The sequence below is a fragment of the Sinohyriopsis cumingii genome, chromosome 2 (genome assembly GCF_028554795.1).
Source record: "Sinohyriopsis cumingii isolate HCF-2022 chromosome 2, ASM2855479v2, whole genome shotgun sequence".
NCBI lineage: Eukaryota > Metazoa > Mollusca > Bivalvia > Unionida > Unionidae > Sinohyriopsis > Sinohyriopsis cumingii.
The window spans coordinates 89962116-89974943 of record NC_142962.1 but is presented as its reverse complement, the minus strand read 5'-3'; the positions used below and the strand labels follow the sequence as shown (position 1 = coordinate 89974943).

The 12828-nt window shown below is 34.3% G+C and overlaps 1 protein-coding gene across 8 annotated transcripts in view; it reads right to left on the bottom strand.

The window, feature by feature from the left end:
• LOC149805347 (mechanosensitive cation channel TMEM63B-like) overlaps positions 1–12828 on the bottom strand; it is a 159008-nt gene that overhangs the window by 22567 nt on the left and 123613 nt on the right. For 5 of the 8 annotated variants that reach the window (XM_089949426.1, XM_089949468.1, XM_089949457.1 and 2 more), the window contains 2 exons: positions 8372–8487; positions 60–95 (listed from right to left, as the gene is read on the bottom strand). In XM_089949426.1, the coding sequence (XP_089805552.1) occupies positions 60–95; positions 8372–8487 (152 nt within the window). The remainder of the gene's footprint in view (positions 1–59; positions 96–8371; positions 8488–12828) is intronic. The other 3 variants (XM_089949453.1, XM_089949462.1, XM_089949477.1) reach the window with 1 other exon arrangement.

Below are 12828 nucleotides of genomic sequence, written 5' to 3'. Positions count from 1 at the left end.
TCTGCCCCAAAATACACACAGAAATATCAGAAGTAAAACTATTAATCTGCATTGCCTACCTGTTCATCTGTATTCGCTAATTTCCATCCAGGCTTCTTATAACATAAAGAGATAAATACAAAAATATTTAAAACTTTTTCATAAAATATGAAATTGGTTTTCTTTCACTTAGAACTAAATTATGCAGCAGGAAACTTGAAAACATTGCAGTCATGCAGGATTCACAACAACGTTCCACCAAATGTAGTCTTCTATGCATGTACATGAACAGGAAGCTTGGGTATGAACAGATGATACACTAGATGACGGCAGCACAAACTGTCGATCATTGTGTGGATTCAAATTAATACTGTTCATTCAAAGAAATGTATGATTTTCTACATAGGTTTCAGTAACCAAATAATGGTTTGAACAGTATAAAGGATGAAAGCTCTATTCACTGCAAATGAAACAGGGTTAAGAAATATGGTTTTACATCATTTCATTAAAAGGCTCATAATGTAATATAGAGCTATTGTTGAAAAAGAATAGCATAATTAGAAAAAATGTATAATACACTACCAGGCATGTTTACATATTTTCTTTTGTTTGAAAACCAGATCTGATAAAAAAAAATACGAATGAAATGTCTGTTGTTGCAGCAGGGCTGGGTGGTATACAATAAAAAAACAACTACAGCTCTAATAATGTGTACAATGCAAAGAATCATGCAGACTACAATTCCCTTAACAGGACCATAAAGAGTGGAATTTGAGATTTAGAATGCAAAGTTAAGAGAAGACGGGTATTCAGAGGAAATAACTCCTCTACAACTTATTCATTTTCTAATTAATATACAGCTGCATGCCAGAACTGGCTGAAATCCAGCAATCCTTTGTAGAGAAATTAAACCCTGGAGGAGGATGAACAATCAGGGGCCATAACTTCCTTCCATGATCAAAATCATGGACGATGAGAAACAAGGGATTGTTACTCTACTGGCTAAAAATTATTTCCAGGAACTGAAGACAAGATTGTTTCTTCTTTTTAACTACCGGGTGTTGAAACCATCTTTGATATTCTTAATCAATTAACATTTTAAAGAAAGCAGGGATAACATCTGTAAAAGAAATACATGTACTGAAACTTACACTTGGCCTGTAGAGGTTAACAAAAAATAATGCTAAGATTATCATTAAATTTTATGAAAATAATATATATAGAGCTGGAAATAACCAATAAAATTACAATTTTACAGTAGAATTTTCACTTCACCAAAAAGTGGCTAACTTTAATGAAAAGATGAGTTATCAGAGAAAGATGCATTGTAATAGGGCCCCTCACAACAGTTTCCGTTTTAGGGTCTTAAAGAGAAAAAGGCATGGTGGGAAAAGCAAAGTTAGGAGATGGGTGTTCAGGTGTTATGACGTCTCTAATTATCAATGGGCAATACTTCAAATCCAACTCTTTCAAGGACTTGTCTACACAAGTTGACTGATGCAAGAGCTAAAACTCAACAGAGCTGACAAGACAATACCTATACAAGACATATCTAGGTCTATCAAACAATGATATCAAACTGCATCAGAATAAGTTGAATGGTTCTAAATTTGTGCTGATTAATATTCCATTCCAAGAGATAAAATTGACTGACAAAAGCCAAAACTCTGTCCAAAATGGTGTAAATGAGACAAAACCCATTAAAGTCATATGGAAGTCTAACATGTTTAACGGTCCTTGCATTGTGCTGATTGTAAGCAACATTTATAATTTTGATAAGACAAGAATTTGCTTTATAATGGGCATAACTCTAAAGCAAACTGGAGTGAAGGAGCCTAAACCTATAAAAGACACATCAGACTGGCATGATTTGAACTTTGGGCCAACTCACTGTAATAAGTCATTTGGTGATAACTAGGGCTGTCAACGGGTACTCGGGTACCCGGGTACCCGACCGTATTGAAAAACCCGGGTATTGAAACGTAAACGCGGGTACCCGTAAAAAAAAATCGCCACACTCGCCAACCACTTCAAACAGGTGTGACAGCTATGGCTTTAATTAGAAACCAGATCCCTGCTTTAATATAAATAAACAATACATCAGAGAGTCTGTTTGGATTAATAAAATTCATTGGCATTGTGCAACAGGACAAACCGTTATCCCCGAGGCATTATATACCAAGGTTAAAACATAGCATTGTTCTACAGGTAATAAACCTCTTTGTAGACGATAACTATTGATTGTGGGTGCTAAATGATCGGTACATTGCGGGCTCTTTTAATGAAATCCAGATGGATACCTTTGATTTCCGAACACACATGTCGAAGAAATCCCACAATTTATATTATGAACAATTATCACCTAGACACCTTGAAATCTTCGTACACACACACACACACACACACACACACACACACACAAAGACGGTTTTAACGCATTACTCTTGACATGTGGTAAAGCTGCTTTACACGCATGCGTGGGTAATTCAAATCTGCGGTCAAAAGCCGATGAATAAACGTGGTCTGTTCTAACAAGGACTTATACTTTAAAAAAAGGCGAGTGTTCTAAAGGATTTAACGCGGCTGATCACAGTGATCATTAAAGGTTGGATTATACCTACCATCTGTGTACAAAGGTCATTCTAAATAAATTTATTAATTAATAACGGTTAGCCTCCATCGCCATATAAAATATTAAAGAGATGGGGATAACAATTAGTTGGTCTATGGTTGTACATGTCATTCATGTGCTAACGGGTACCCGGGTACCCGTTAAATTTCTCAACGGGTACCCGGGTTGGTTTTTCATGATTTTTGACAGCCCTAGTGATAACCCCATGTTGACAAGATTTTTGTTCAGGATGAGTAGCAATAATAAGATTTTCAAGATGGCTGCTGTAGTGGCCATCTTAGATGTCATGTTAGCATCAATTTCATTTTGGACCAATCAGGCATCATCAAGTCTTTCACTGATTAACTCATCCTGTTGTCTTCACTGAGTCAGGAGGCACCATTTTCATTTGGACTAACAATAAAGGGATGAATGGGTGTGGAAAGTTTCATGGCAATCCTTCACGTAGTTTAGGAAAAGTAGTGATAATAAACTTGTGCTAAAGGGCTCCAACATTCCATCCAATACTTTCTTCTGGTCAAGTAGAGCTCGATTATGGGAATGTCCTTACATCCTGAATCCTGACATCTAGATTACTGTTTTTGTCTGAGTGCAATGCTCACACAGATGCCATAGTTCTAAAAATATCCTACCATAGCATAAGATCAATGCTGATCTGCAGGTTCTTTGATTTTGACTTTCAGTCATAAGTAAAACATACATCGTAGACTCACAGCTTCAAAATTATAATGTGATTGCTTAATTAAGAACAAGACAGGTTGGAAGCGGAAGCTTCATAACAGGAAGCCTAATACAATAAGTTATGTGACATTCATGCTGATATGAAGTGTCTGCTTGAAGGTCAACTATACAAAGCAAATCAATGCACTAATCAGCAATTCTCATATGGTCTCTGTTCTTGTAGGAAAAATCAGTTTAGTCAGTTCCCTCATCATACTATACAGCTGACTTTAAGTGAAATTGCCTGAATACAGAAGCAGTTGAATATCCAGCTAACTCCCTTTCACAGCAGTAAACACCCATGACTTTTGGACTTATAAATAATTCATGAAGCAAGTCAATGATTTGATTTGATCAAACTTAAAGTGTTTAGAAATTTCTGAATGTCTGACTTGATCACATGGTTACACTACAACAGGATCAGAAAAAATATTAGTCTGTCAAACTTGTTCTTTCAAAAATACCATGGTCAAGCAATGCAGACATCTTTATGTATCTATAAGCAGAAGTCATTGAATGTTCCAATCTACTAATAAAAAGGGCTACAATCTGTGACATAATATTTTATTGACTAATCTTTTTCTCTGTTATCTAATGAATATTAGTTTAAATTGAGGCATTTCCAAATGAAGTACCCAGGCTGATGAATGTAGAGAAGCCAAGATTGTCAGACTAAAGTATCAGAGGATGCTGTGGATCCCATTTTAATGAGATCAGATTTAACAAAAATTCTTTATATTATAAACTGCTTACTCATGTCCATATTTCATTATCAACTATGCATTTATATTCCAATTTTACTAAACCTGTGAGTTCACAAAACATTTCTGCAGGGGATCCATATGTCTTTTATTAGCTCAACTGGTTTCACTGTATGCAATTTGCAATATTTCCAGAATGTATACTGCATAGCAAGTGTGACAATACTCAAATGTTGTTGGACTTGAAGGTGATATATCATCATGTACATGAATTAAAGTTAAGAAAAGAAAGAAAAATGAATAGCTTTATGTTTCTTTGATAAAACAATAAGACTGCTGCAGTCTTTTGTAAAAGAACTTAGCAGACTGGTTCCATTACTCAGCAAGAGAAACCACCAGTCTCAGTGACAAAACATCAAAATCATTTTTTTTCTAAGAGGGTTATGTAAAGTGACAAGTGAATCACATTTTGAATAAAATTCTATTTTTCATTCAATTCTATTTTTTATTACAAATCTGGATATGACAGATAATTTGCAGATGTCAATATAAAAAAGGAACTTCTAATTCCATAATGATAGACCATAATGGCAGATGAAATCTTAAATGTAAACCTCTCTTTTGTATTTAAGGCTCCTTTTCGAAAACGTTTGGGTTTGTGTGATGAGGGTGGAGTTGCTATGGACGAGTCAAAAAATAAAAACCATATGCATAATTTGGAAAATGTCATGATATATTCAGGTAGTAGTAGTAACCTTGCTGCATGCATAACATACTAACACAATGACAAAGATATCACATGCAAAGACAAACAGACAAGGTAGGACTCTACGTAATGATAATGCACTGTCAGATCAGTTCTCTATTGTTTGTTGCACAGATTACTCATAAAAAACTGCACAGATTCAGACCTGCCAGCTCATTATGCAATGGTAGCTCTGGGTCTATACAGTCTGCAGTTGGATCTGACTTGTACATAGCATATTCAGTATATCACAATATATATTGTAAAACTTGCTACATGCTGCATACCATACTGTAAGTTATTTCAATTCTTTCACTTTGCTAGACTTTATTGTTTAGAGAAATAAATGTATATCTTAGATTATAAAATACTTGTTGGGTTTTTACTTTTTCTTGTTACATAGTTTAAGCCTCTAGGACATTACACTCCTGACCAAGTACTGTGATATGTATTGTATCATAACCAAGTACTGTGATACATATTGTATCATGACCAAGTACTGTGATATGTATTGTATCATGACCAAGTACTGTGATATGTATTGTATCATGACCAAGTACTGTGATATGCATTGTATCATGACCAAGTATTGTGATATGTTATATATCATGACCAAATAATGTGATATGTATTGTATCATGACCAAGTACTTTGATATGTATTGCATCAGGACCAATTACTGTGATATCTATTGCACCACCACCCAAGTACTGTGATATGTATTGTATCATGACCAAGTACTGTGATATGTAGTGTATCATGACCAAGTATTGTGATATGTATTGTATCATGACCAAGTATTGTGATATGTTATGTATCATGACCAAATACTGTGATATGTATTGTATCATGACCAAGTACTGTGATATGTATTGCATCAGGACCAAATACTGTGATATGTATTGTATCATGACCAAATATTGTGATATGAATTGTATCATGACCAGATAATGTGATATGTATTGTATCATGACCAAGTATTGTGATATGTTATGCATCATGACCAAATACTATGATATGTATTGTATCAGGACCAAGTACTGTGATATGTATTGTATCATGACCAATTACTGTGATATGTATTGCACCACCACCCAAGTACTGTGATATGTACTGCATCATGACCAAGTACTGTGATATGTATTGTATCACTACAAAAGAACTGTGATATGTATTGTATCACTACAAAAGTACTGTGATATGAATTGTATCACCAAAAAAGTAGTTAGTTTGTATCATGACCAGTTAGTGTGATATGTATTGTATCACAACCCATTTACTGTGATATGTATTCCATCACCATGCAAGAACTGTGATATGTATTGCATCGCCACCCAAGTGCTGTGATATGTATAGTATCATGACCAATTAATGTTATATGTATTTTATCACCACAAAAGTACTGATATGTATTGTATCATGACCAAGTACTCTGATATGTACTGTATCATGACCAAGTACTATATGTACTGTATCACCACAAAAGTAGTTATATATTTTGTATCATGACCAATTATTGATATGTATTGTATCACCACCTAAGTACTGTGATATGTATTGTATCAACACCCAAATATTGTGATGTCTTGCATCACCATGAAAGAACTGTGATATGTATTGCATCACCACCCAAGTGCTGTGATATGTATTGCATCACTGCCCAAGTACTGTGATATGTATTGTATCATGATCATGACCAAGTGTGTGTGTGTGATTTGGATTTTTAACTTAGTTTTAACAATTTTTCAGTCATACTGCTACGATGCCTGCAGTGCAGCAGTTTATCGTGATGTCTAGCACTAGGGCATCATGCCACAGACATGTAGCATGATGTCCCACCCAGTTACATTATCCTGGCACCAGGCTGACCAGTCCTAACACTAACCACTTAATGCTGAGCACCAAGCAAGGCAGCTATTAGTACCATTTTTTAAAGTCTTTGGTACGACTCTGCTAGGGATCGAACCCATGACCTCCTGCATCCGAGGTGGAAATCTAACCACTAGGCCACTGGTATCAGCATACATTACAACAAGGTACTTGGCTAACATATGACTTCAGTTAGTTGTTACCACAATTCAACTGTAGACCTATTTGATAATGTAAATGATGCCAATACAAAAAGTGCCCTATGACAAGCGCTTTCAAACCAACAGAATGCTCTTACGCTACAAACTGTTCTTACACAACAAGCTGTGGATAATATAAATATCTGTCAGACAAAAAGCTCACTATACCAAAAGGGTTACCTACAGCAATTCAGAAGCAAGCAATGTTAACATATCTACATATCAACTGTGACAATACCACTATGGGTCATTCAAATAATATAAACTATAATGTTTACACCTCATTCAATATCCAATAAACTTAAAACTGCATGTAATATCCATATTTTACATCTTTAGTGATAATTATAATCATAGACTAATTAAAAATGCATTAGGTTTCATAAAATGTTTTGGCATGTCACTGGAATTATTAAAGCAAAATGTGTGAATCAAGCACAAAACTTCCCCATACTGCTCAGTCTATTGTAAAATGAACCATGGTATGATTCAGTGTTATTTTCAGCATTCAACATAAATTTATTGGAACTCTACCACTACTAAGATGTTTAAACTCACCTCCTGCTTAAAAACAAATGGAAAAAGCATTGAAATGTCTAATTTAAAGGACTATATTGAAAAGGGGCCTTTTTCTTCCCAATCCGGGTTTTTTCATATGATGTATATTTAAAGTATGAAGTGGTTTACTGTTCTTTCTAGCATAAGCTTTATGTTATGTGCTAGTTGCCATGGAAAGAATGCATTAAAAATACCTGCACTTCTTTCATCTTTTCCATGTATTTCTCATTAATAATGCCTATCAACTATTTGCAACATTTTAAATGACAAGGTTTTAAGTTGCAAAATAATAGATCCAAAATGGATCCTAGTAACCAGTGAATAAGTCTAACAGGTCAATTTAAAGCTGTTTTCAGTTCTGCTGTAAAAGTAAGATAGTCATTCATAAGATCACATTTTAATCTTAAAACCGGGCCAGGCCAGGTATTCCCTAGTAGTGCAAAACCATGGTCTGATGACTGGGCCTCGTACACATCCATTCCTATAATTTACTGACAGCCTATGAGAGTTCCATCATCACTAGTAAATTGACCCAGCTAAAAACTCAGGGTGGGCATTAGTGATAAAATGTAGGAATTATCACAAAAATAATAACATTAAAGGGAATGCTGAATTATATTAATTATTAATTTTCAGACCGTATTAGCAAATACAGCATAGTATACATAAAGTATACATAAAGTTGATATAATATTTCTAAAATATTTAATTCTTATGTGTCACAAAAAATACATTTTTTAACATTGTTAACATTTTTCAGTGCATTTCAAATGACAGAAATGCGAGTTTTAGACAATTTGACTTCCCATAAATAAATACTGAGTGAAAAGAACCATGGTTCATGGAACAATAATGTATGGACTGCAAACAGCACTATAATGTATAATAGATTATGGCAGATTTAGTAAATATTGGGCTTGTTTGATAGAAGAAGAGCCACATATATAAATATTAGGCATATATTTACCGTATATCTAAGGGGTCCAATGTTCTTGAACCATCCAAAGCAAATTCGGCCAAAAAAGACCAACAGAGTCAACAATAACACAACTGTGGCCACCAGAAATATTGCACCGACTTCCTCTGCAAAAGAGAAGTGATTAATAACAAATGCATGACATTCAGGACCATGGTGTGCTGAATAAATGTAAACATGAATCACAAAATAAAAAATATAATATTATGATGTTGAAATTCTTTAAAATGTTTTTAAAAATAACACATAAAATCCTAAAACATTTTAGTATGTAATTGTGCTATGAAAAGATGTCAGCAAAGTAACAGTGTCAATGCTGTGCCTTCAATTCAAGGATACACTTGAACAAAAAGGTAGTCTAGAAACTAAACTTTATATCATAAATGGTGTTTCTGATGAAAAATAAGAAGCATAACTCATTGTAATTGCCAAAAAGATATTTGAAACACTTTATCAAACTCTTACTGATTTGTATCGTCATACCTGTCAACTTCTCAAAAGCTGAAGTAGGGAGACTGAATAATAAAAAAAGGGAGATTGGGACCTAAAATTGGGAGGTTTTTCATGGCATTATGATAGCCTGTTTTCACCAAATATTGACCAATCTTTTGGATCCAATATGCGTGAAATTCACAAAGGACATGCCGTTTCTCCCTGTGACATGCCTCATTTTGCCAAAGGACATGTGACCAAACTGTACAGTAGCTTAAGGTTAGTCTTTAGTTAACAAGCAAGAAAGCCAATGTAACTAATTAACAATTAATTCTTATAATTGCCATTGTCTTGTGACAATACTACAATACAACATACTACAAAGAAAACATGTTCTACAATGTGTTATGTAAGGACCAGCAACTGAATGGCAAATAAATGATGCCCTATTTTGTTGGAACTAACCGTGTCGAAACATGCAGCCTCAAGCAAACACATGTGGCAACTATTTTCCTTCATGCAAATACTTTTCAGGAATCCTGGTGTCAATTTTTGGGAGAACTCTAGGCAGCACTTCCAGAATTGATAACAGATTCAAGAAACCATTATTCTGAATCTTCCCATTAGTTTATCTATACCTATATATAATTAACAACAATTAAGGTCCATAGAGAATAAATGATGTGTACCAGTGTGTGATATTGCCTCCAGCCCACCAGTCCAATGCCAGCCAAATATCACAGTAGACTGGGGTAAATTATGAGTAGTCAGTACACCTGGATTTTTAGGAATATTGAGTAACTGAATCTACAAATTTTATCTTTTCATGCTATTTAAAAAATATTAAAAAACCAAGTTAAGATTAAACACTTGTGAATTGTTTCTTATGACCACTTGTTAATCAGAGCGCTTTGAGTAGATAAATCAATTTAATCTGTGTACACTAGATGCTTGTAACTCCCAAAAAAGATTCTTCTGCATCTATGTGATGACTGATGACACCTGCTACTTCAATTCCCAAAGTCAACATGTGAAGGCTGAGCCAGAAACTTGAACCCATGTAGACAGAGGTGAGATGGCAGTGATAGGTAAAGGCAAGTGTTTTTGACCACTCAGTCAACTGGGGCCCTGCTCATAATATAGCTAAAAATGTTACCAAACTAGTTTCACACACCAATTATTTCAACACCACTTGTTTCTACATATAGAGCAACACTATTCATTCAATATATCCTGAAAAAGGAGTGGTATGTGTACATATAATCAAACTTGTTGACCCTTTAGTTTTAGAAGAGTTCATTTCTGATGCCAAACAAAGCAGTAATGGTTACCATTGCATCCTACTAGTCAACAAACATGGTCTCCTCATTAGATAAATTGTATCACAAACAAGCAGTAAGTAAAAATATAAATTATTTTAAGAAAACTAGATTATATTATGCAGATGATGTCTAAATTTCCAGATGCAGAGGTCAAACTTCACTGAGCTACAGATATGAAGATCGTCCATGATGCTGAGCTGAATTAACTACATGTATAACTAAGCCGTATCCTGCTGATGTGGATTCATTTGTTCCAGTTCCAGCAATCCACTGCTGGAACTTGTCTTTCCGCAGACCTAATTTCATGCAAAGCTGTATGATGGTAACCAGCGACTCATCTCTGCAAGCTGGTTTAGTTCTGATATTGTGACAAGCTAATGAATGAGGATCCTGTCTTTTATTCACACTGGTTATAAATGGCTAGATTATTCAGACTGGTTATCAATGGCTAGATTATTCAGACTGCTTATTAATGGCTAGATTATTCAGACTGCTTATCAATGGCTAGATTATTCAGACTGCTTATCAATGGCTAGATTATTCAGGCTGGTTATCAATGGCTAGATTATTCAGGCTGGTTATCAATGGCTAGATTATTCAGACTGCTTATCAATGGCTAGATTATTCAGACTGCTTATCAATGGTTAGATTATTCAGGCTGCTTATCAATGGCTAGATTATTCAGGCTGGTTATCAATGGCTAGATTATTCAGACTGCTTATCAATGTCTAGATTTTTCAGACTGGTTATCAATGGCTAGATTATTCAGACTGGTCATCAATGTCTAGATTTTTCAGACTGGTTATCAATGGCTAGATTATGATGCCTAGCCTCTACATGAGTTAGGTCTGGGTCAGCTAAACAGGGAGCGTCATTGTCCTAGTCAGTAAATAGTGGTCATGTTTTGCTCAGTTTTATAAAATCTAATAAAGTTGAAATATGACATAAACATCTTATTTTGTGATTTATTTTATATTAATTATACAAATAACATTACTAAAGATTAATATTCATGTCTACCTGAATTTACCAATGAGCCATTGACTAAATTTAATATTCTTGCATGACAAAAAGTAGGACCAGTTGATTATGGACAGGACCAGTAGTATTTTCCGGTTACTACTCCTATCGTCTTGTGGGAATTTTTCGCAAGTTTCACACACCGGTATGTCCATTCCTCCAATTTAAGAACTACACATTTCTTCAACATTCTTGGCCAAAGCAATAATAACAAACATTAGTTTTCCTCACAAATTATCAGCATCTTTCTTTTATCTTCATCTGCCAAATCACGGTTAAGACCATGCAAAACAAGGCCATTAAAATGATCACAATATGAACATAACATTTCAAATACTGCTTCAAAACAGCAAATGGGTATCTAAGTTGCATTTCCTTCAAAACTTAATGGATACCAAGAAACAGTTCCAAATATTCCTTGTTTCAACTGGAAACCAACTTAGCTTAGAGAGGCAAGTGACTTATAGAAAGAAAGAAATTTTTTTTTCTCCACTTGATGACACAAAGGGTTCCTAACAGAATGCCTACATGCCATACTTCAACAAATTTCCATGATACTGCATGTTGCATGTACATGAAACTACATAATAATATAAATCAGCTATGTTCCATAACCTTTGTCTGTGCTATTAATTTTCTGCCCAGACACGAGTGGCAGTTTTATGTGATACTTGTCTGTAGCACAACTTGATAACCATCCAAATTCCAACTGTTGTAATCTGCTATTGCAAGGTTTCATTGATAAGCATATGAAAGAGTACAAAGTTCATGCATCTTTGCTGTATTTTTCTTGTTCACTATTTACAGTCAAATCTACTGGCTTCTTGTTATGAAGCTTACATTGAGAAGCGACATTCTATGTACCAGTCTATTATACTAGTACTAAAGTACTTTCAAAGTAAAATTGTATCCCCATAAATTTAGATTATTTTTTTAAATTTCATTAATACCACTGAAATTCAAATTAATTATGCAAAATCCAGAGTGGTATAAGGAGTTCATTGTAGAGCGCTAACAGTTATTTATTATGTACCAAATGTTTAAATAGTTTTTAAGAAATCTTTAACCTACACTGTTACAGTTATATGGAACAGTTTGTAGCATGATATTAAACAAACACCTGAAGTTTCAGCTTTAAAGAAATTATACATCTACAAATACTGTAGATGCCCCTCTCATAAAATTGTCAATTCTGCAGCAGGAAAGTGGCTGTATAAAATATTTGGGTCTTCTTTTAGAATGGGATCACATATTTCTGAGCAATAATTACATGTAAAAATAAATTAAAATATTTAATATTTTCATTTAAAAATCAGTTATGTTATGAAATCAATGTGTTCAAACATGAATTAATGCTATTTAAAATAATTATGAACAATCACCAATCAAGGTGGAAAACCACCTTGTCAACAAAATCTAGGCACATAGATCTGGTTGTGACTATGAAAATGTGAGTGAGTTATATTTAAAAGAAGAAAAAAATATTCATAATATTTCTATCTGTAAACCTCGATATGTGGTCACTTCCAATGGGCAAATCTGACAGATCTTGCCAGCTACTGGTTGCTTTAGATAGGTGGCCATCCTAGGGGAGTACTTTTGAAAACAAACTCATCAGTACCAAAACATATTATCATTATTATTATTATTCCTGTTATTGTAGACAAGTGTAAC